The sequence below is a fragment of the Pipistrellus kuhlii genome, unplaced genomic scaffold (genome assembly GCF_014108245.1).
Source record: "Pipistrellus kuhlii isolate mPipKuh1 unplaced genomic scaffold, mPipKuh1.p scaffold_m20_p_2, whole genome shotgun sequence".
Taxonomy (NCBI): domain Eukaryota; kingdom Metazoa; phylum Chordata; class Mammalia; order Chiroptera; family Vespertilionidae; genus Pipistrellus; species Pipistrellus kuhlii.
In genome coordinates, this window is record NW_023425515.1 from 179,583,686 (window position 1) to 179,603,807 (window position 20,122).

Here is a 20,122-nt window from a genome sequence, read left to right on the forward strand (position 1 = left end):
AAGTGCAAGAAAAACCTGAGAGCTTCTTGGTGAATTTTTTGGCTTTGACATTTTAGTTAGCCGCTGAGGTAAACATGGTTTAGAGGAAAGAACACAGAACTGGGAGTCAGAAGACTGGAGTGTGAGTCCCAAGTTAGGAAAGTTATCTTCCCACTTTTGGGAAGCAGGTATTCTACACAAGAAACCAGTAACAGTTGTTTATCTGGGGAGGAGGATGCATTGCTGGGCACGGAAGTAGGAAGGAGCAGATTATATACTTTTGAATTTTGAACTATATACCAAATGTACACCTAATTTTAAAAATAGCGAAACTTTTAAAGTAAAATAAGATAGCATTTTATAAACATGAAATAATTCTATTCCTTTTAAAATATAATCCAGTTCTACTTAACAGACAATTCTCAAACAAATTAAATTGGTAAGGCTCTAACTCTAAAACTTTAGTCTAAGCTCCGCGGTGCTTTAATCTTTCCTCAACTTCACATGTTGATAAGTTAGGACATCAGAGTTATTCAGCAAACATTTGTTGAAAACCTATTATCTGCCAGTAATTATTGCCAAATTGTATTTGTAATGATTTTCTAGACATAGTCCTCACTCAGGACTGAAAGTTCTGTGAAGAATTTGACCTGAATGTGTTCCTGCCCCTGAGGTCAGTGGTTCTCAACTTTAGGGGGCATAAGAATCACCTGGGGACCTTGTTAAAAATGAAGATTCTAGGACTTCACTCCCAGAGATTCTATTCAAGTCGTTCTGGGGTGGACCCAAGAATATGCATTTTTTAAAAACTTCCCCAGAGGATTCTGATGCAGATGGACATTACAATACCGCCCTAGGTGATGTCAGAGGAGTAAACCTGTGAGAGTTAGGCAGTGGGTGGCACTTTATGTCAATACTAATGTGGGTGTGGTGGAAAGAACCTTGGGTCTGAATTAGAAGGCTCTTTCTAGTTTCTTTCTACCACTCACTTGGGTAAATCATTTTACCTCACTTTGATAACATGAGGAGAAGTTGACTTAGACAAACTCTTCTGTGAACCAGGGTTGAATTTATAAATTTCTGTTTCAGTCACTTTAAGTTGAGATACTACACTCTATCAACCTCTGTTTCTTCTACAAGCACTTATTGGGTACATGCTGCCTAAGGTCATGGACTAGACCAGAGGAGTACAAAAGGGGTAGAAGACAGGGGTCGTGTTGTAAGAGGCCCACAGTGTAATAGAACTTTCAACCTAGTACAGACCATGGACACACCTGACAATGTGAGGGAGTTTGTGCTCAGACCTAGTTGCTGTTGGAAAAATGAACGATTGAGATGAGAGCCTAAGTGAGGGCTGGGTTGGTTAAGGTTTCGTGAAGACTGTGCTCTGTGAATGAGGCCTTGAAAGAAGATGGCCAGCAAGGGCGGTGAGAGAGAGCCTCCAAGAGAGGCCACAGGTACTTCATCATTCCAGCCTTGTTCATGGTGTTTTTACAACATGTCATGTCGGTACTAGACTTCTACTGGCCGGACTGAAACAGCGTATGGTCTTGTCTTTTAACAGGAGTGTGACCAGGTGCATGTGGAAGATGTGGCTTCTGATGACAATGGCCAAGACTTAAGGTGATAAAAACAATGATGCCTTAAATACCTGTACAGCATAAGACATAATCTAGGCTTAGAGGAAAACAAAGAAAATCATTCTTTCCTCCACTAAACTTGCTTTATTGCAATATTTGCTTTATTATGGTGGTCTGGAACCAAACCCATAATATCTCCAAGGTACACCCATATCAGTTATCTATTGTATAACAAATTATCCCAAACTTAATACCCTAAAATAATAAACATTTATCATCTCATAGAAACTTGTAAGTGACTTAGCTAGGTAGTTCCGAATTAGGGTCTCTTAGAATGAAATCAAGACATTGGCTGGAGCTAAATTCATCTGAAGGTTTTATTAGAAGGGAGACTTGATTTCAGCCTCTTGCCTGTGGCTGGTGACAGGCGGCCTCAGTTTCTCACTGAGTGTCTCTGCATCGGGTAGCTTGAGTATTCTCAAGTGACAGCTGGCTTCTTTCAGAGCAAGTGCTCCAGGAGATAGCGAGAGAAGTCTAGTCTATGAAGTCTAACACCACGTTCTGTTTACATTCAAATATATTACATACCCAAAGGAGCAGAATTAGAGGAGAGGAGCATTGAAGAATCTGTGGACATAATTTAAAGTGAACTATGAGCTTAATAAACTAGCCAACAGGTCACTGAAAGAGAGCATCCCCATTATCTTACAATTTTTTAAAATATATTTTATTGACTTTTTACAGAGAGGAAGAGAAGAGGGATAGAGAATTAGAAACATCGGATGAGAGAGAAACATCAATCAGCTGCCTCCTGCACACCCCTAACTGGGGATGTGCCTGCAACCAAGATACATGCCCTTGACCAGAATCGAACCTGGGACCCTTGAGTTCGCAGGCCGACACTCTGTCCGCTGAGCCAAACCAGTTAGGGCCTATTATCTTACTATTACTAATATTTTGTGTTATTACCTTCCATTATTTTATATATTTTTAAATTATTTTTCCACAAAGGAATATAAGACTATTAACCACTGTTTACCAGTATTTACATTAAAGTAAACAATATACAGTTGGTATCATTCTTTTTACTACAAAGCTATTATTTTTCCTGGCTTTTGTTAAACCAGTACCCCAAATACTAAGACTAAGTTGTAAGGAATGAGTTGGAGTAAAGACAAAACATGCAGATCAAGAGTTTAGATTACAAAAAGTTTGTTCACCCATTTATTCCAGCAGGTCCTAACATCTCTAATAATCTGATTAGGTATCCATGAATAAAGTTTTACACATTCCATGACCCTAATTTTTTAGTCAATATACCACAGGATTTCAACTTCTTGTAAAAGGAATGTTTTATGAGGTAAAACCTTTAAATAAGTGTTGCTTACCTAGTTAAAAAACGTCAGGGTTTGCCTAATTTTCTCATTTGAGTCAGGAGGTTATTGGTAGTGATAAAATTTTCCTTTCAGGAGTTTTGCAAATAAACTTGCATTTACGGTTGTAGCTGTGGAATCTGATATACCTGCTTTAAATTATCTAATTTAAACTACTTACATTATATTTAAATTGCCCAGTTAATTACAAAATTATCTAATTTCAAAGATTAAAAGCTTCAGGAAAAACTTTAATTTAATTTCAAATAATTTTTCTTAGGTTGCTGAAAATGATGGCAGCTCAGAAACATGAGTTTATCTATAATTATGAAATGCTGTTTTGGTTTAAAAAAAAACCAACACATTTATATATCTATACACATCTACCTCCCTCCCCCCAGTAAACAAAAAACCCACAATGATCCTTAGGCATATATGAGTTAAACACAAATTCTGACTGAGTAACAACTATGGAGATTTCCCCCAACATTTAGAAAAGCTTCTCAAATGCATAGGAAAAAATGCACCATGGTATCAAATGTTCTTTTCTGATAAAGGAAGCAACTATAGAAAGCTTTTGTTCAAAGTACCAGTGCTATAGATGCAACACCCCCCAACAACTCTGCAGCACTACTTCAAAACAATCAAACTTGATTTTTATTAGAACATAGTTTTCTTTCTTCACACTAATAAATCAAAAAAACCAAGAACCATATTGTATATGTATGTATAAATATACTAGAGACCTTGTGCACATATTCATGCATCAGTGGGGCCCCTGGGCCTGGCCTGTGCCCTCTCACAATCCGGGACCTCTCAGGGGATGTCAGACTGATGGTTTTGGCCCAATCCCCGCAGGCCAGGCCAAGGGACCCCACCAGTGCACGAATCCGTGTGCCAGGCCTCTAGTATGCATAAGATCTTTGGTTAATCTCTTCCCGCTCTCCCTCTTCCTCCTCCAATTCCTCTGAGATTCATCAGTCTGTTCCATGTTTCCATGCCTGTGTGTTGAGCATCTGCCCCTTGGTGGTCAGTGTGCATCATGCTAATGGTTGGACAGTTGCTTACGCAGATAGATAGATAGATAGATAGATAGATAGATAGATAGATAGATAGCAGTGGAAACAAATATTGGGATTCACCTTTTGGATAAGAATGCCAAGTTAGCCGAAACCGGTTTGGCTCAATGGATAGAGCCAATGGATAGCGTCGGCTTGGGGACTGAAGGGTCCCGGATTCGATTCCAGTCAAGGGCATGTCCCCGGTAGGGGGTGTGCAAGAGGCAGTTGATCGGTGACTCTCTCTCATCAATAACTCTCTTATCTCTCTCTCTTCCTCTCTGTACAAAATCAATAAAATATATTTTTTTAAAAATGCCAAGTTAGTCTTTCTTCATAGAAAGCAATTACAATTTGAGGACACTTCATATTTACCTCTTTTGCCAGCACCAAATCAGCCTCATCTTAATCTTTCCATTTAATGAGAAACAGTAATTCTCCACCGCTGTCGGTGGCACCGATTATTTGTTCAGGATCAAGACCTCTGGCAGAGCCTCTTGGTTTATCAGCAGCATCTCTTTTCTTTGATTTGCTATCATTAGATTCACTGTCAGATAAAATCTTTCTTTTTATACCATCTTTTTCTTTACTAGCTTTTTGAGAATTAAGAAATGCTTCAGTTAACTCGACAATCTAAATTTTCTTCAGGTTCCCAAGTATTATCAGCATCTGTGAATCCTTTCCACTTCAGGAAATACTCCACTCTCCCATTCACTACAGTCGATCCAATCCTTTTTTCACTACAAATTCTTCAGGCTCTGCCCCTTCAACTTTTTTACTCTTTCCATTCTATTTCCCATTTTTTGCAATGTAGTTTTATTGGAGGCCATTTTTTATTGCAGACTCAAAGAGCTATTACTCACCACCTTCATGCAGCTCTGTATTCCATGTTTCTAGCATCTCCGGCCCTGCATGCCTTCAGCTCCCTGTTTTTTAATATTTTTCTTGATTTCAGAGAGGCAGGATGAGGGAGGGAGAAAGAAACATCAATGATGAGAGAGAATCATTGATCGGCTGCCTCCTTCACACCCCCTACTGGGGATCAAGCTCGCAACTTGGGCATGTGCCCTTGATCAAACTCGAACTCGGGACCCTTTAGTCCTCAACTGAGGACTACCCACTGAGCAAACCAGTTAGGGCCCATTATTTTTTTTTACTTTTTTTCTTTACATACTTGCAATCATTTTGTATATACATACATAAAAATTTTTATATTCTGGATTTTTTTCACTGTAAGATATTCTGTCATTAATGAAAGGATGCTTCATTTCAAGCCAACTACTGCAGGATGCTGGTGCTTGAATTGTTCCTACTTCTCTTTCCCTATTCTCCATCCTTTTTTTTTGATAGATGTAATAGGGGTGATATAGAGGAATAGTGAAAAATACTCTGGCACATAGAGATTAAGGAAAAGATTCTCAAAGCCCTTGGTCTTGGTGTCAGGTGCTAGGAATAGGGACAGAGAATCCCAGGTGGCATTCATCCAAAAACCCATGCAGTGTGGATTTTAATTTTCATTATCCTCTCTCTCTGCAGCAACTATAGTTTCTCAACAGATGGCTTCAGTGGCTCAGGAGGCAGTGGCAGCCATGGTTCCTCTGTGGGTGTACAGGGAGGTGTGGACTGGATGAGAAAACTGGCTTTTCGTTACCGAAAAGTGAGAGAAATCTATGATAAGCATAAAAGCAACGTGGGTGGTAAGTGTCATACAATCAGTCTGATTTGCTGCTTGCTTCTCCAGGGATTCCTTAGAACTCCATGACAACTGCTTATGAATTTGTAACATTTTAATTCTGTATTTTAAAACCTGGAGGTTTGATTAAAACCCTTTGAGTAGGAAGCTCTACATTTCTGATGGACTTCTCTTAGCATACGTTTTCAAAACTCTCTTGTTCATTCTAGACAAATGCCTTTTTATAAGAAATATGTTCTAAATTTGACTAAGTATTTTATTCTGGAGTCAAAACTACTGTCAGTAGTGGTTAATAGGTTGCCTTATTGTTTTTTTACTAATATATGAGGACAAGTCATATATAACAAGTCACAGGGTGGTTTATAGTGGATGGAAAACTAGGTCCAGAAGTATAGGGTGGCAGTATCCATGTGTTGTGAGTTGAAGGACTTTGGAAATTCTTTCTACCTAGAAATATCTCATGTCAGGCGCCACCAGGCCTGAATTCTATTCTTTGGGATTGATTAATTAATTAATGATAGATCGTCCAGATTAGAAGAGGCATTAGATATTTATTGAGAAAATTGATGTCCATCTTGAAAGTAACAAGGGCAGATACCATAGCAAGTTAATTACCTACCACAGCTAGAATCCACATCCCTAAATTATTGGTCCACTTTACATTCATGCAGTTCTTTTTATAGTGATATATCTTATGAGAAAATATTAAAATTGTAAGCCATCACCCTCAAACTTCTACACACACATAAATGTTGCATGTAGTTTCAAGGATTTCCTACACTGCCTGTAGGTATATTACCCCAGGTCAAGAGAACCCTTCTACAATACCATGCTACCACTTCCTGGGATACAGGAAGTAAAAATAGGACTTTAAAAATCAATTTAGTTCATTTCTGTTATAGTCTTCCAATAACAGGTAAAAATCACGGACATCTAGGCTTTAGGAGTCAAATTTAAGTGTCTGATTTTTTATTTTATTTTTGCCTAGTGAATGCCTGGACCTAATTTTCTGCCGAAAGTAATATAACCCTCTATAAGGATATCCACCTGTATTTTGTAAAATTTTTGAATTGTCAAAGTGCAACATCATATTATTATTTAAGTAAGACATGCTAGTATGATTATGTTTATATCATACATGCCATAGAGGTATTGGTTTTGTTTTATTAGAAACATTGAGAGTCATCTAATTCTAGTCTTGCATTGTGAAACCATCAATCTGAAAACAAATTATACGCAGTTTTAGTCCTCATAGAAATGCCTTCTATTTTTGTAGAATATTGGCAATAGATTACAGGATTTCTCTTCACTATAGAAAATAATTCAGGGCCAGATTTATTATTTGAATATTATAACTCAAGTTTCTGATAACATGCTCTCATCAGATGAATTCTGTTTTGTTATGCTTAATTATCTGATCTTAAACAGTGTCTTGGTCTCTTACTAGCTGGAGTTGTTTTAGAAGTAAATACAATACAAGTAAATGACATTCATAGAGTTGGTCATTCAACCTGGAATCTCAGGTTGATGTATTCTGAAAGGGGTAAAAGGAAAGCACAGTCACCATGAGAGCAGTGTATGGTAGTGGAAAGACTTTTGAGACCAAAAGCGACGTTTTTAAAAATATATTTTTATTGATTTCAGAGAGGAAAGCAGAGGGGGAGAGAGAGAGAAACATCAGTGATGAGAGAGAATCATTGATTGGCTGCCTCCTGCATGCCCCCTACTGGGGATTGAGCCCGCAACCCAGGCATGTGCCCTTGATCAGAATTGAACCTGGGACCCTTCAGTCCACAAGACAATGCTCTATCCACTAAGCCAAACCAGCTAGGGCGCCACTAACTTTCTGTTTAATCTTAGCCCTTTCCTCCCTGGGTTCTGCTTTCTTGAGAAAGAGGTTGGAATGGTGCAGACCCTTTTTTTAGCTCTAACACTTACTTTTCCCCTTTGGTTCTTGAGCCCATGTCTGAATCAGTGCTACTAAGGGAATGGTCCACCACTCTGCAGATTGTGCTGCTGATTCATGATGAAAGAGCTGTGTCAGAATCTAATCATGTTTCCTCAGCTGATTTTGTTGTGCCCGGTAGCAAACATTCTGATGAAGAAAGTGAAAGTGAAAAAGACATTTTGAGCAGACTACTCTAGGGTTTTACTAAGAAGAGAATTGTATTCATTCAGTAGAAATTTCAATGACACACTATTTCTCAATTGAATTATAGAACTTGTTTCATGGATATCAGCAAGGATATGTTGTCAAACGATAAATGTGTCTGCTTTTATTCCAAAAGGCCTTCTAAGTCCCCAGAGAAAGGAAGCACTGCAGAGACTAAGAGCAGAAATTGAAGTTTTAACAGATTCCTGGTTAGGTACTGCATTAAAGTCCTTACTTCTCATCAAGTCCAGGTATGAAAATGGTTCTTTCAATTCTCATCCTGTCAGAGACACACTCTCCTACACCAGTTTAGGACAAGCAATTCCCAAAATAGGATGTGGGGTGGGGAGAGGGGAGTTTAAATGAAACAAGGAAGTAGGTAGTAAGTTAGGTGGGAGGCAGGGCCATTTTTATACTAATAACACACCTTAGGTTTTTAAGAAAATATATATGAAAGCCTTTTTTCTGTTCTTTCTTTTTTTAATATGTTTTTATTGATTTGAGAGAAAGAGAGAGAAACATTGATTGGCTGCTCCTGAATGCCCTCACTGGGGATCCAGCCAGCAACCCAGGCCTGTGCCCTGACCAGGAATCAAACTGGTGACCTTTTGGTGCATGGGACAATACTCAATCAACTAAGCAACACCAGCCAGGGCTTTCCCTTACTTTTTCCTCACAAAATTAAAACTCAGTAAATCATAATCTCCAGCCCAGGAGATTGGCCTGGTGACATCAAAGGATACATACAGGAGACATATCTCAAATATCCTAAGTACAGGAAGCTTCAAAGAAATGTACCAAACCTTAGGAAGGCAGGATTCAAAAGAAAAGGATACATTAAGCAGATTAAGGATATTTCAGTTTAAAGCTTATAATGAGAAATAAATACAGTCATAATTGTACCTAAATCTCTTACTGATTTCTTCCTCAAATCAGGAATTCCAGGTCTATAACCTAATAGAGCAAACATTAAAACTGACACAGGTTATTAGTGAAGTTTATAAAGGACCTGTGAAATTAATGTGCATTCTGGTGCTTTGTTGCTATCATACAAAGAACAGAGAAGACAAATCATATCTCATTAAGAGCTGGGTTGCATTTGGATGAAATAGCACTGTAACTGAAAGTATGTCATTTGTTTCCTAGAGAGTAGTATCAATGACATGGGTTGGTGGTAATTGCTAACAAGTGCAGTGAGCGAATTATCAGAGGGAAATGAGGCAAGAATCAAGTTGCTGCTCTGTGCCCACTATAGAATCTCTGTCCTTTAATATGGAAAGTAAGTAAACCTGAGATAATTAGAACAATATCTGAACATTGACATTGAACAAATATTATATCAGGCCCTTTAAGGTTAATTTTTAATAGTTAGATCTTGAAGGTCAGATCCTGGATTGGTTCACCCTTTTCTTTCCTTATTTCTCCCTTCTAGGAAGAATTGTGTGAATGTTCTGATCACTACAACCCAGCTGGTTCCAGCTCTGGCCAAGGTTCTCCTATATGGGCTTGGAGAAATATTTCCTATTGAAAACATCTATAGTGCTACCAAAATTGGTATGTTTTCTATTCAGTTTCTTGTCACTTGCCTTACAGTAACATTTCCTACTATGATGTACTTATTATTTACCAGTTCCTGTTAGACATATCTATAATAATAAAAGCATAATATGCTAATTAGACTGGATAGCGGAAAGACCTTTCGGACGAAGCCGCAGCAGCGGGGGGCAAGGCAGAAGCGGTTAGGGGTGATCAGGCAGGCAGGCGAGTGGTTAGGGGTGATCAGGCAGGCAGGCGAGTGGTTAGGGGTGATCAGGCAGGCAGGCGAGCGGTTAGGGGTGATCAGGCAGGCAGGCGAGTGGTTAGGGGTGATCAGGCAGGCAGGCGAGTGGTTAGGGGTGATCAGGCAGGCAGGCGAGCGGTTAGGGGTGATCAGGCAGGCAGGCGAGTGGTTAGGGGTGATCAGGCAGGCAGGCGAGCGGTTAGGGGTGATCAGGCAGGCAGGCGAGCAGTTAGGAGCCAGTGGTCCCGGATTGAGATAGAGATGTCCGGCTGTCAGTTTAGGCCCAATCTCAGGCAGCCAGACATCCCCCGAGGAGTCCCAGATTTCGAGAGGGTGCAGGCCAGACTGAGGGATCCCCCCTCCATCCACGAGTTTCCTACACTGGGTTTCTAGTATATATATCCTCACAACAGTCTTCTGATATCACTGATGAGGCAGTTCAGGCTTAACAGTTCTGTTGCTTGCACAAGATTTCACAGATAGTAAGTTACACAAATAGGATTCAAATCAGATCTGTGGGACTTTGTTCTTTTCCTTTATAATATTTGAAAGAACATAGTATTTAGTTTAGAAATCTACTTTTACCTCATTTCAGATTTATTTTTTGCATAGAGAGCACTGCAATAAAGAAAAGAAAAATCACTAACTAAACAAGGTGGCAGAAGCAGGAAAATAAAGTATATAAGATATGGCAAAGAAAAAGGAAAGAAAACAATTTCCTTTTTATTTATTTCTGCAAATAAAAAGCATTATCATCTGTGCATGTTTTATGTATAGCTTTCAAATAGGATTTGAATTTTTATATATTACCATTTATCTAAAAACAGTCTGCAATGTATTGAAACACCCGTTTCCCAGGGTAAAGCTCAGTGATACAGTATCTCGGTTGCAGTTATGAAATGTAATAGTGAGGAAACCCGGATAGGACAGATGTTGCTGCCATGTTTATTGGTACTCTGGGGTTCCTCCGCTACTGACAGCCATAAGGCTCATTCATGCCTGGGACTGTTTCTGGAAATTAAAAAATTGGAGGGATATAGCTGTTTGTCTATTTCTTTACCAACAAAAAAATCAAGGCCTTATGCTCCCACTTTTCCCCTACATTAAAATAGTTTCCCCTCAAAAAATATCCTTTCACAATGTCCAGAGCCTAAACTTGGAATCAGGGGCCTAAAGTCTAGCTATAAAGTTGTTTGGATCTGGGCTCTAAAGTCACTAGTCCCATTTCATCTGTTAAAATAGGTTATGGTACCTATCTTAATTTTGAGAATTAAGTAAGGAATAACTTGAAAACTGCTTTGTAAACTGTAAAGTACAGGAGATGTGGAAAAGGACATGGTGCTCACAGTTCTCACACTGCCTGGGCCCCTTAGCCTCCCTTTTGTAGATCCAGAGAGCCTGCTGGCATCTCCAGCTGCCTCCACTCCTCACCAAGCAAACTGCCCCTGACTCTGTCTACACACAGGCCTGTGAACCTAGCAGCAGCCTTTTCTTTGGTGTTGAAAAAAAGTAGGACAGGATGTCCTAATAGGAATTGCTTTCTCTCATCAGGTAAAGAGAGCTGCTTTGAGAGAATTGTGTCAAGGTTTGGAAAGAAAGTCACATACGTAGTGATTGGAGATGGACGAGATGAAGAAATTGCAGCCAAACAGGTAATCATGGTAAAGAAAATGTGGAAATTTCAGGACCTATTGCTCTCATTTGTGTATGCTTTGGAAAGGAAAAAAGATTCTAAGGAGAATGACCTGACTTCAGTGTACGTCCTTGGATCATTTATCTACTCGGAGAGATAGTGACCTTTATTCAGAAACTTTTGTTGTTGTTGGTTTTTCAGTTTTTATAGCAGACATCAGACTTTTGAATTGTCTGATAACACACATTGATGACAATACAAAAAATCTGTAGTTCAGGATAACGAGGAAGCATAGAATATTAACTCGTTGTTTGCTGAAATGTTAGCTCAGAAGTAATGTTTTGGGAAGACTGGCCAGAGATTTTACTGTCTGTAGAGGGTGCTGTGGAGTGCCGCCCCCACCCCCAGCAGGACTGAGGCACTCATTTCCTTAGCCACCCCCTGCTCTTGGCTGCTGTGGGCTCACAGTTTCTCCCCCAGAATTGCCCTCAGCAGAAGCTGCCTTGCCAGTTACATCACCTTCCCAGAGACACCTTGCTTCCAGTCACTGGTGGGATAGACAGCTCTAGTCTCCATTCCTCCTCTCTGAAGGTGATCCAGCTCCTGCATGCTCTCTGGGGTGGATTAGCGTCTCTACAGCAGCTGTATTACAGTTCAGTTTCAGGCAGTGCCTTCTGAGGAGCATGAGACTTAGCTACAAAAAGGCAAATAATCTGACCTTTTCAGGCTTCAGATTCTCAAAAACCATTGCAATCAGTGGGGAGTTGTTTGGAGAAAGTTCTGCTTCTGAGCCTGGAGACTGTTCTGATGTTAACCTCCTCACTATGCAGGCCCAGCTTCAGGTTGTGCCTTCTTAAAAGAGGAAACAGATGAAAGAGTCTTGACTCTGTAATCTAAAATCCCACCCTTTCAAATCTGATTTATTAGCGGTGTGAATAATTTACTTATCCTCTTTGAGTTTCCTCGTCTGCTAAACGGATCTACAGAAGTCCTTTCCCTTCTACTTCAGCATTCTTCTAGCAACTCTGTTTCTTAAGCTTGGAGGCAGTGAGTTAACTAGGACCGCTATCCTAATTTTCTTCAGGAACTGTTAATGGGCTATGAAAATGGGCGTAATCAGTTGGCAGTATTAACACATTATGTTTTCATTTGCCACTTTATGTAGCAATTCAAGGACCTTTATTTTTTCACACGCGTTATCTTTGGAGCTTTGAAACTTTTTATTTTAGCTGCTGTCCAGTAAGTTTATTGTCTATCTGAAAAATCTTAGGAGAAAATTGTGGTTTGATTTATTAGCTCTCAGCACCCTGTTCCTGAGCTCGGAGGAAGCTTGCTTTCTTCTGAGCGACCTGATCTTTCTTCTGGGCAAGAGACATTTAGAGATGGTTCCACCTCTTCTTTTTAAGTTTTCTTAGGCTTCTTCCCATAGACTGGATTATCTCAGATAGCAGCATGAGCGTTTGTTTGTTTGTTTGTTTGTTTGTTTGTTTTAAATATATTTTTATTGATTTCAGAGAGGAAGGAAGAGGGGTAGAGAGATAGAAATATCAGTGATGAGAGAGAAACTTCGATCAGCTGCCTCCTGCACACCCCCCACTGGGGATGTGCCCACAACCAAGGTACATGTCCTTGACCGGAATCAAACCTGGGACCTTTCAATCCGCAGGCTGATGCTCTGTCCACTGGGTCAAACTGGTTTTGGCTAGGGAATCATTTTTACTGTGAGATGTAAATAAGCCTCCACCCACAACTCCCTTCAGGACCCCAAAAACTTTATTTCCAATAGTAGTTCCGGCAAGCCCTGCATCCAAATAGCAGGTAAAGGCACTAGGTGGACCATCAGTGCTTTTCACATTGGGTTAATCTCCATTCACCTACACCTGCTTGTCCATGCCAAACCTATTGAGAAGCCTGTGGGCCAGCTGCAGGCCAGTACCATATGCTGCAGCATAATTTGTCAGGCTAACCTTCACACCATACTTTGCGAGTTGATGAGCATAAACTGCACAAACTATCATACCTTCTTCTATAAGAGAATAAGCAGACTGACAAATATTTCTGTTAGTTACAGAAACTGTCATCCTGTATTTAGGTGCATTGTACTTATTTTCATACTGGATCTCCAAGTGTTTTGGAGACTAGTAATCAGTTTTACCCTCTCATTGTCTTTTGAATTTCACTTGGTATTTCTTGAAGTAGGCCTTATTTTTTTTTTTTAATATATTTTATTGATATTTTTTTTACAGAGAGAGAGAGAAACATCAATGAGAGAAACATTGATCATTTGCCTCTTGCACAACCCCTACTGTGGATGTGCCCACAACCAAGGTACATGCCCTTGACCAGAATCAAACCTGGGATCTTTCAGTCTGCAGGCCAACGCTCTATCCACTGAGCCAAACCGGTTTCGGCCATAGGCCTTATTTTTTACAAACCCCATCCTGCAGAAGAGAGACCCATGTCCACAAGCTCACCAAAGACCTGCAGGCCTAGCCCAGCTTCCTCTTCTCTACATTAAAAGCCTCTTAAATAGTATGTACAAGCTAGAAAAAACACTGAGTTACATGTCAAAAGAACTGTTCTAGGACTTCAAAATTCTGGGTCATTTGTAACCAGTTTGAACAAGACAATCAGTAAAACTAGTCTCCTGCAGCTTCATAGAATATAGATTCTAACACTTGGATTCGTCAAAGCCCTTTATAAGGCTTTCAGAACAGGACACAGTTTACTGGACATAATTCTGACCACATTATATAATGGGATTATTTCCAAGATCTGTATATTCTGAATCTTAGTGATGAACAAGATTTGGGCCTTGTTATCTCTGTAACTTAAAGGAAATTGCCTATCTATAAGGAAATGTAATATTGATACTAATTTCTTGTGTGGCTATTTTATTTGATCCTGAAGACCCTATATAGCAGCTAGAATAAATAGATATCTCACAAGACATAGCTACCACTGAAACCTAATAAAAACCTCCCACATTTGTAGAGTGTCCTATAATGTACAAAGTCCTTACACATATGACTTATTTGACCCTAATGGCAGCCCCATGAGGTGAGAGAGGATTACAAGAACCTTGGGGAGAGGTCTGGATAAAGGGTTGGGTAGATGTGGCCTCCCAGAAGAAGCTGGGTTAACCAGCTGTCCCTGCTCTCTCTCAGCACAACATGCCTTTCTGGAGGATCACAAACCATGGAGACCTAGTGTCCCTGCACCAGGCTTTGGAGCTTGATTTCCTCTAAGAACTGGAATGAAGAGCCTTCCCCATGAGCTGCTGTTCACTCCTGAAAGGAGCCGGAGACTGGAACCAACTGAGAACTCTGTCTTTTTCCATGGAATGCTGGCGAGAACACAATCAGAACCAACAGCTGCAAGGGATGGAGCTGGTTTTTGCTAAGAGTGAGCTGCAGCCCCATGTTCATTCTCATGCAGAAGCAGGACAGTGGATTGAGAGAATAGACTCAATGCAGCCACAGTGCTTTTAATTCTTGTGTTTTTTGTTTTGTTAATTTTGTTTCAAAAATGAAGAAGAAAAAAACAAAAGGAAATTTGGGGGGCAGAGTTGCACTCTTTGTCCATGACCTGGTTGAGAACTGCTGTTAAGTTGTGGTGATAGGATAAATGTGGCAGACTTTTGTTATAACAATCTCTTGCAGTCTTTATAAACTCCTTAGCTGTAGAACATATTCCCAGTGAACGTATATGTAATTTTTATAGGTAAGAGTCTGGTCTCTGAAGCAGGTTTTCCCTTCTTTCTTTGCCTAGCAAGAAAGGGATGTGTAACCTTTCCTTGGGAAATAGTAACTGAAATATCTGAAATACCTCTCTCTGTGTGACAGTAGCACCCCTGTAGCTGCTCCAGTGGTCTGCTTTCTAGGATGGTTTCTCTCCTGTTCTTCCATTTTCTGGTTTGCTGAACTGTGGGGCACTGGACACTGATTAATGTTAGACTCTGGTAATTCCCATCCTAGAAGCCTTAGTCCCCTTGCCAATCCCTCTTCCCCTTTAACCACATGGCACAATCCTGGGAACTTCTTCTCTTAGATGGTAAATGCTAAGCCTTCAGCTTGACTCTGATTCAAAGACTATGTCCAGGGGGCTGACCTCTAAACTGGAGAGACGGGACTAAGGCTTCTTGGGAATTTTCACTTCTTTGGTTCTTGAACCAGGAATATTCCACCTTTTCCTCCTGCAGAGAGGCACTCCTCCCCAACAGATGCTTGCCCTACAGCCTGCCTGCCTTCTTAGTCACCAGAGTAGCTTCTGTCCGTTTTCTGCCCTGAATTCCTCACAGCCACCTCCATGCAGATCCGGCCAACCCCTGGGCTTTGGACCCAATAAGTCAAAATAAGTCTGAGGACAGGCTCATAACTACATTTGGCCAAAACTACCAATGTAGTTGACTTTCTTCGAAGCCCTTAAGCCTATGGAGGGTATTCTGAGTATATTTACCCAGATCTCTGTCTGGAACTGAAGAGATTGCTGTGATCAAAACCCAGTTTTCCCATGGTAGACCCTTCCCACTTCTCAAATCTCATTCTAAAGTGGAAAACCAGAAGCCAAAAATACTCCTGTTTTAAACGAAGTTGTTGGGTCCCAACTCCATGCCTGGAAACTTAATCCTGGGCCAAGTGCAGGGACATCTCCCCGCCTGGCCTCTGGGAAGATGGATGTGAGCCTTCTAGCCCAATTGTGTTTGTGGATGCTCCATCCCTCCAAGACCCGCCTGGGCATCTGCTCGGGCAGGATAAACTTCCCTAGAGCTGCGGGCCTTCAGCCTCTCTCAGGCTGCAGAGAGGTGTCGTCTGGAACTCAGTAGGTTTCCTTGACCAACCCCAGCTCTACCTGCTTGACTACAGAGAATCTGCATACTCACTTCAGAGATGTTGCAGCACCGAGAGGCCAGAGTCCTCCTGAGACCAGGTCATCCATAGCAGAGAAAGGCTGTTCGCACACATTCCTTCAGAACTGAATGAGGAACAATTCAGGGCTCACGATGTTAGGGAACAGGTCTTTGGAGGAGCTGGAGTCAGTGCTCATTACTCAGCTGCTGCTCTGGCCTTGTTCCCGTTGGTGGGGCGGAGGTGGGGTTATGCAGTCTATTAGGCAGACCTCGCCTTGGTCTGAGTCCAGCACGGCTGCCCAGATGCTGCTCTGCCCTGCTCGGTAACTGATCCTAGAAAGCTCTAGGATGGATCTTTCTTCCAGGCCCCCAGCCCTCCACCTACGGCCGTGTAACTTGGTTTCCTGCGAGGCCGTGGAGTGGTACCCCATCATGGATCCAGGTCCACACCAACCCCTCCCTCTGCCTGCCCTTTGGGAAGAGCTCTTTGTTCCTAGAACATGACGTGGCCCCCTTTGCAGTGGTCTTTTCCTTCCTCCCCGACTGCCTGGCGGAGGTCTTTGCAAAAGACCAAGAGAAGTGAGGAGCTCAGCAGAGCAGTTGTTGCCATCTCCTTTAGGGGGCAGGCAGAAAGGGGACCTGTCCAGGGAGCACAGCGCTCTGCTTTCACCGTGTGTTTCTCCTCCCAGTACAGAGGCCTGGAAAGGAAAACGAGTGGGGCCCCAGGACACTGGAGGTCCTCTCGACGATGGGGGAGCCCTCTTTACTAGAAAGAATCCCCATGAGTTCAGCCACATGACGAACCTTGCCCCAGCTGGGGACCGGTTCTAGAAGATGGGTCTGCACATTTCGGGGTGAGGACTTTCCTAGGAAGGGATCCGGAGTTGTCAAGTGCGTCCTGGGTTTCAGAGGCGGCTTGACTCTCGAATGTAAAACTGACTGTGCCTTAGCACCACCCTGTCCAGTGCCCCTGGGGCAGCCGGTGGTGTCCAGGAGAATGGATTCCTGCTCCAGATGTAGATGCTTTTATTTGGTTTGGGGTGTCCCTATCTTCTGCTCTGCACGTTGGGAGGGGCCAAAGCTAGCGTCCCAGGAGACTTGTGCCAGTTTGTTCGCAGTTTACACAAACTCAGCGCTGAAGCTCCAAGGAGAGCCTGGCTGGCAAGCCAGCTGCAGCAGGTGGAGCTTTTAGATTTCCAGCCCTTGAATGGGTGTTCGTGCTGCTGAAGCACAGGGAGGAGGAGGAGGGACCGCTGGTCTCCCTCTTCCTGGGAGAGTGATGGTCTGAGCCAGGGGGTGGTGAGCTTGGGGTGTTCTCTCCTGCAGGAAGGGGCAAGCAGGACCCCTTTAAGCAAGCTTCTGTTTCTTACCACTAAATTGGTTTCCTTTTCATCCAAAAGTTGGAACTCCCCGGATTTACACTATACAAGCCAAATCTGAATTCTGAGATTCTAAAATATGTATGTTCTTATTGATTTTTAGAGAGAGGAGAAACATCGATCAATCGGCTGCCTCTGCACATCCTCTGTTGGGGATGGAGCCCACAACCCAGGCCTGTGCCCTGACCAGGACCTCTCAGTGTATGGGAGGATGCTCAACCAACTGGGCCATGCTGGCCAGGGCAAATTCTAAAATATTTTAAACCATCAGAGAGGAAACCCAGCTCAGCAGGCCTTGTTTCTCTCCTCTGAGTCAGACAGCTCTAGCAAGCAAGGCTCATTGGCTAGTTCCTAATGCACTGACAGAAGCCATCCCATTAAGGGCGACTTCTCAAAACCTGACCCTCTGGATTACAGATGCCTCACTCAGCAGTAAAAAGCATTGATTGGATTGGATATATTTATGTGACTGCGGGCATTCATGGCTGTAGAGTCTTTGACCATAATGTTATATGTCATGGGAACTATCTTGTAAACTTGAAAAAAATAAAGTTTTTATTTTCTATACAGTTTGCTCCTGTGTCTTTTCTGAATAGGATCCACACAGTTGCCCAGCTGGTAGGCACCTAAGTACGGTTTTATAAAAACCCGAGGAGTTCATTATAAAAATCTGGAGTTCATTAAAAGATACCACCCTTTTAATCATTGTAATTAATTTCACCACAAAGATAGGAAAAAAGTAACCTTTTGGTATTAAAAAAAAATGTACATGGGGGAAAAATAATTTGCAAGTAAAAGTTTGTTCGTTTTTTTAACAAAAGTTTGTTAGTTTTAGCTGATCCTCACCCGAGGATATTTTTCCATTTGTTTTTAGAGAGGGGGAGAGGGAGAGAGAAAAACACATCCGATGAGAGAGACACATTGGTTTGTTGCCTCCTGCAAACACCCCAACCAGGGCCAGGGATTGAACTTTAAACCCAGGCGCATGCCCGTGGCCAAGATCAAACCTGCAACCAACCCTTTGGAGCGAGTTGGAACTCTGATCACTAAACCAGGACAAGTAAATTGTCAATAAAACATATTGAGCCCAGCTGGCGTGGCTCAGTTGTTGAGCTTCTACCTGTGAAGCAGGCGGTCAGGGTTCGATTCCCAGTCAGGGCACAAGCCCAGGTTTCGGGCTCCGTCCCCAGTAGGGGGTGTGCAGGAGGCATCCAATTAATGATTCTCTCTCATCATTGACGTTCCTCCCTCTCTGAAATCAAGAGTATAATATATATTGCTTTTTAAAGTTTAGGACTGGTATAAAAGACTTCATTTTCTGTCAAATATATTGAAATTGAATTGTTAGGAACTTGCTATGCTGAGCTTAAAACACAAAAGCAATAAAATAGGCAAACTGGCATCAAACCTTGTTTAATTTGGCCTGATTTCATGTCCCATCAGCTCCTTTTTCTCATTCCATTTCTTCAGATTTGGGTGTGTCCGTTGTTGGTCTGAAGAAATCAAGAATTCTTTTGCCTTTTATTTCAATGAAGGAAATCCGAATTCAGACCTAGCTTCCAAGTACCATATATGTCAGACTACAAGGTTTTTTGTTTTTTCAAATTAATCACCTCAGAAATGATGAGGTTGCCATGTATTCTAAGAACTAAAACTTTTCAACAGGAAGTTGTACCTTATGGCCCTGTTGGCTCAGTTGATTGATGCATCATCCTACACCAAAAGGTTGTGGGTTCGATTCCCAGTCAGGGCGAGTACAGGAGGCAACTGATTGATGTTTTTCTCTTACATCAATGTTTCTCCATCCCTCTTCCTCTCTCTCTCTAAAAACAAAGAAAACAAAAAACATATCCTTGGGTAAGGATTCAGAAGAAAAGGGGCACATGCTGGACCACAACTGTAGATGAAGCAAACCTCTGAGTGGCTATCTCCTTGCTTGTAAGCGCAGACATTGATTGCTTCTCAAGCCCAAAGAGTGAACACCTTCATCTTCCCCTGTGATAAGTAAAAACACCTGCATATTTCTCAACCAACTTTTGGTGGCAGACAATTCAGGTTTTTATTCTTCAAAAACAGGTTTCTTGACATTTGAAAAAATGATTGATGGGAATTTTCAAAGGAAATTTCTAATGGTGTGTAATGTCACTCATCTTAAAGCTTTTGACGCTGTTAACTTTTTTATATCTTTACCCGAGAGTATTTTTCCATTGATTTTTAGGGAGAGTGGGAGAAAGAGGGAAAGACAGAGACATCAATGTGAGAGAGGCCCGTCAATTGGTTGTCTCCTGCTCCAGTCCTGACTGGAATCGAACCTAGGACCCTTCAGTCCACAGGCTGACGCTCTACCCACTGAGCCAAACCAGCTAGGGTGATCCTGTAAACGTTTATCTACAAATGAAACTTTTTCTATAGCTTTTTAGGTAGTATCGGAATACTCTGTTTGGAGTTAATTGCATACATATTGCCATCATTTGACAACTTCACCTCGAGTATAGATGAGAGCTCTGGCGAAAAATTCCTTGTTTCTCCAACCCACAGACCTGAGAGCAGCAAAAGGTTCCACCTCCCTGGCACCACTGCCCACGTCCGCATTCCTTAAGCCACCTCATCACTCACACCCTCCCTGAGCTTCCAGCAAAGCCCTCC

The 20,122-nt window shown here is 41.7% G+C and overlaps 1 protein-coding gene and 2 pseudogenes across 7 annotated transcripts in view; 1 reads left to right on the forward strand and 2 right to left on the reverse strand.

Moving 5' to 3' along the window:
* The window catches only part of EYA3 (EYA transcriptional coactivator and phosphatase 3), a 95,971-nt gene extending 77,928 nt beyond the window's left edge, over positions 1 to 18,043 (forward strand). For all 7 annotated transcript variants that reach the window (XM_036448346.2, XM_036448349.2, XM_036448347.2 and 4 more), the window contains 6 exons: positions 1,544 to 1,602; positions 5,527 to 5,687; positions 7,972 to 8,086; positions 9,268 to 9,389; positions 11,167 to 11,267; positions 14,416 to 18,043. In XM_036448346.2, coding sequence (XP_036304239.1) covers positions 1,544 to 1,602; positions 5,527 to 5,687; positions 7,972 to 8,086; positions 9,268 to 9,389; positions 11,167 to 11,267; positions 14,416 to 14,496 — 639 coding nt within the window. In that variant the 3' untranslated portion in view covers positions 14,497 to 18,043. The remainder of the gene's footprint in view (positions 1 to 1,543; positions 1,603 to 5,526; positions 5,688 to 7,971; positions 8,087 to 9,267; positions 9,390 to 11,166; positions 11,268 to 14,415) is intronic.
* LOC118724834 lies at positions 4,300 to 4,899 on the reverse strand (annotated as a pseudogene).
* Positions 12,885 to 13,455, reverse strand: LOC123652786 (annotated as a pseudogene).
* Positions 18,044 to 20,122: the final 2,079 nt, after the last annotated feature.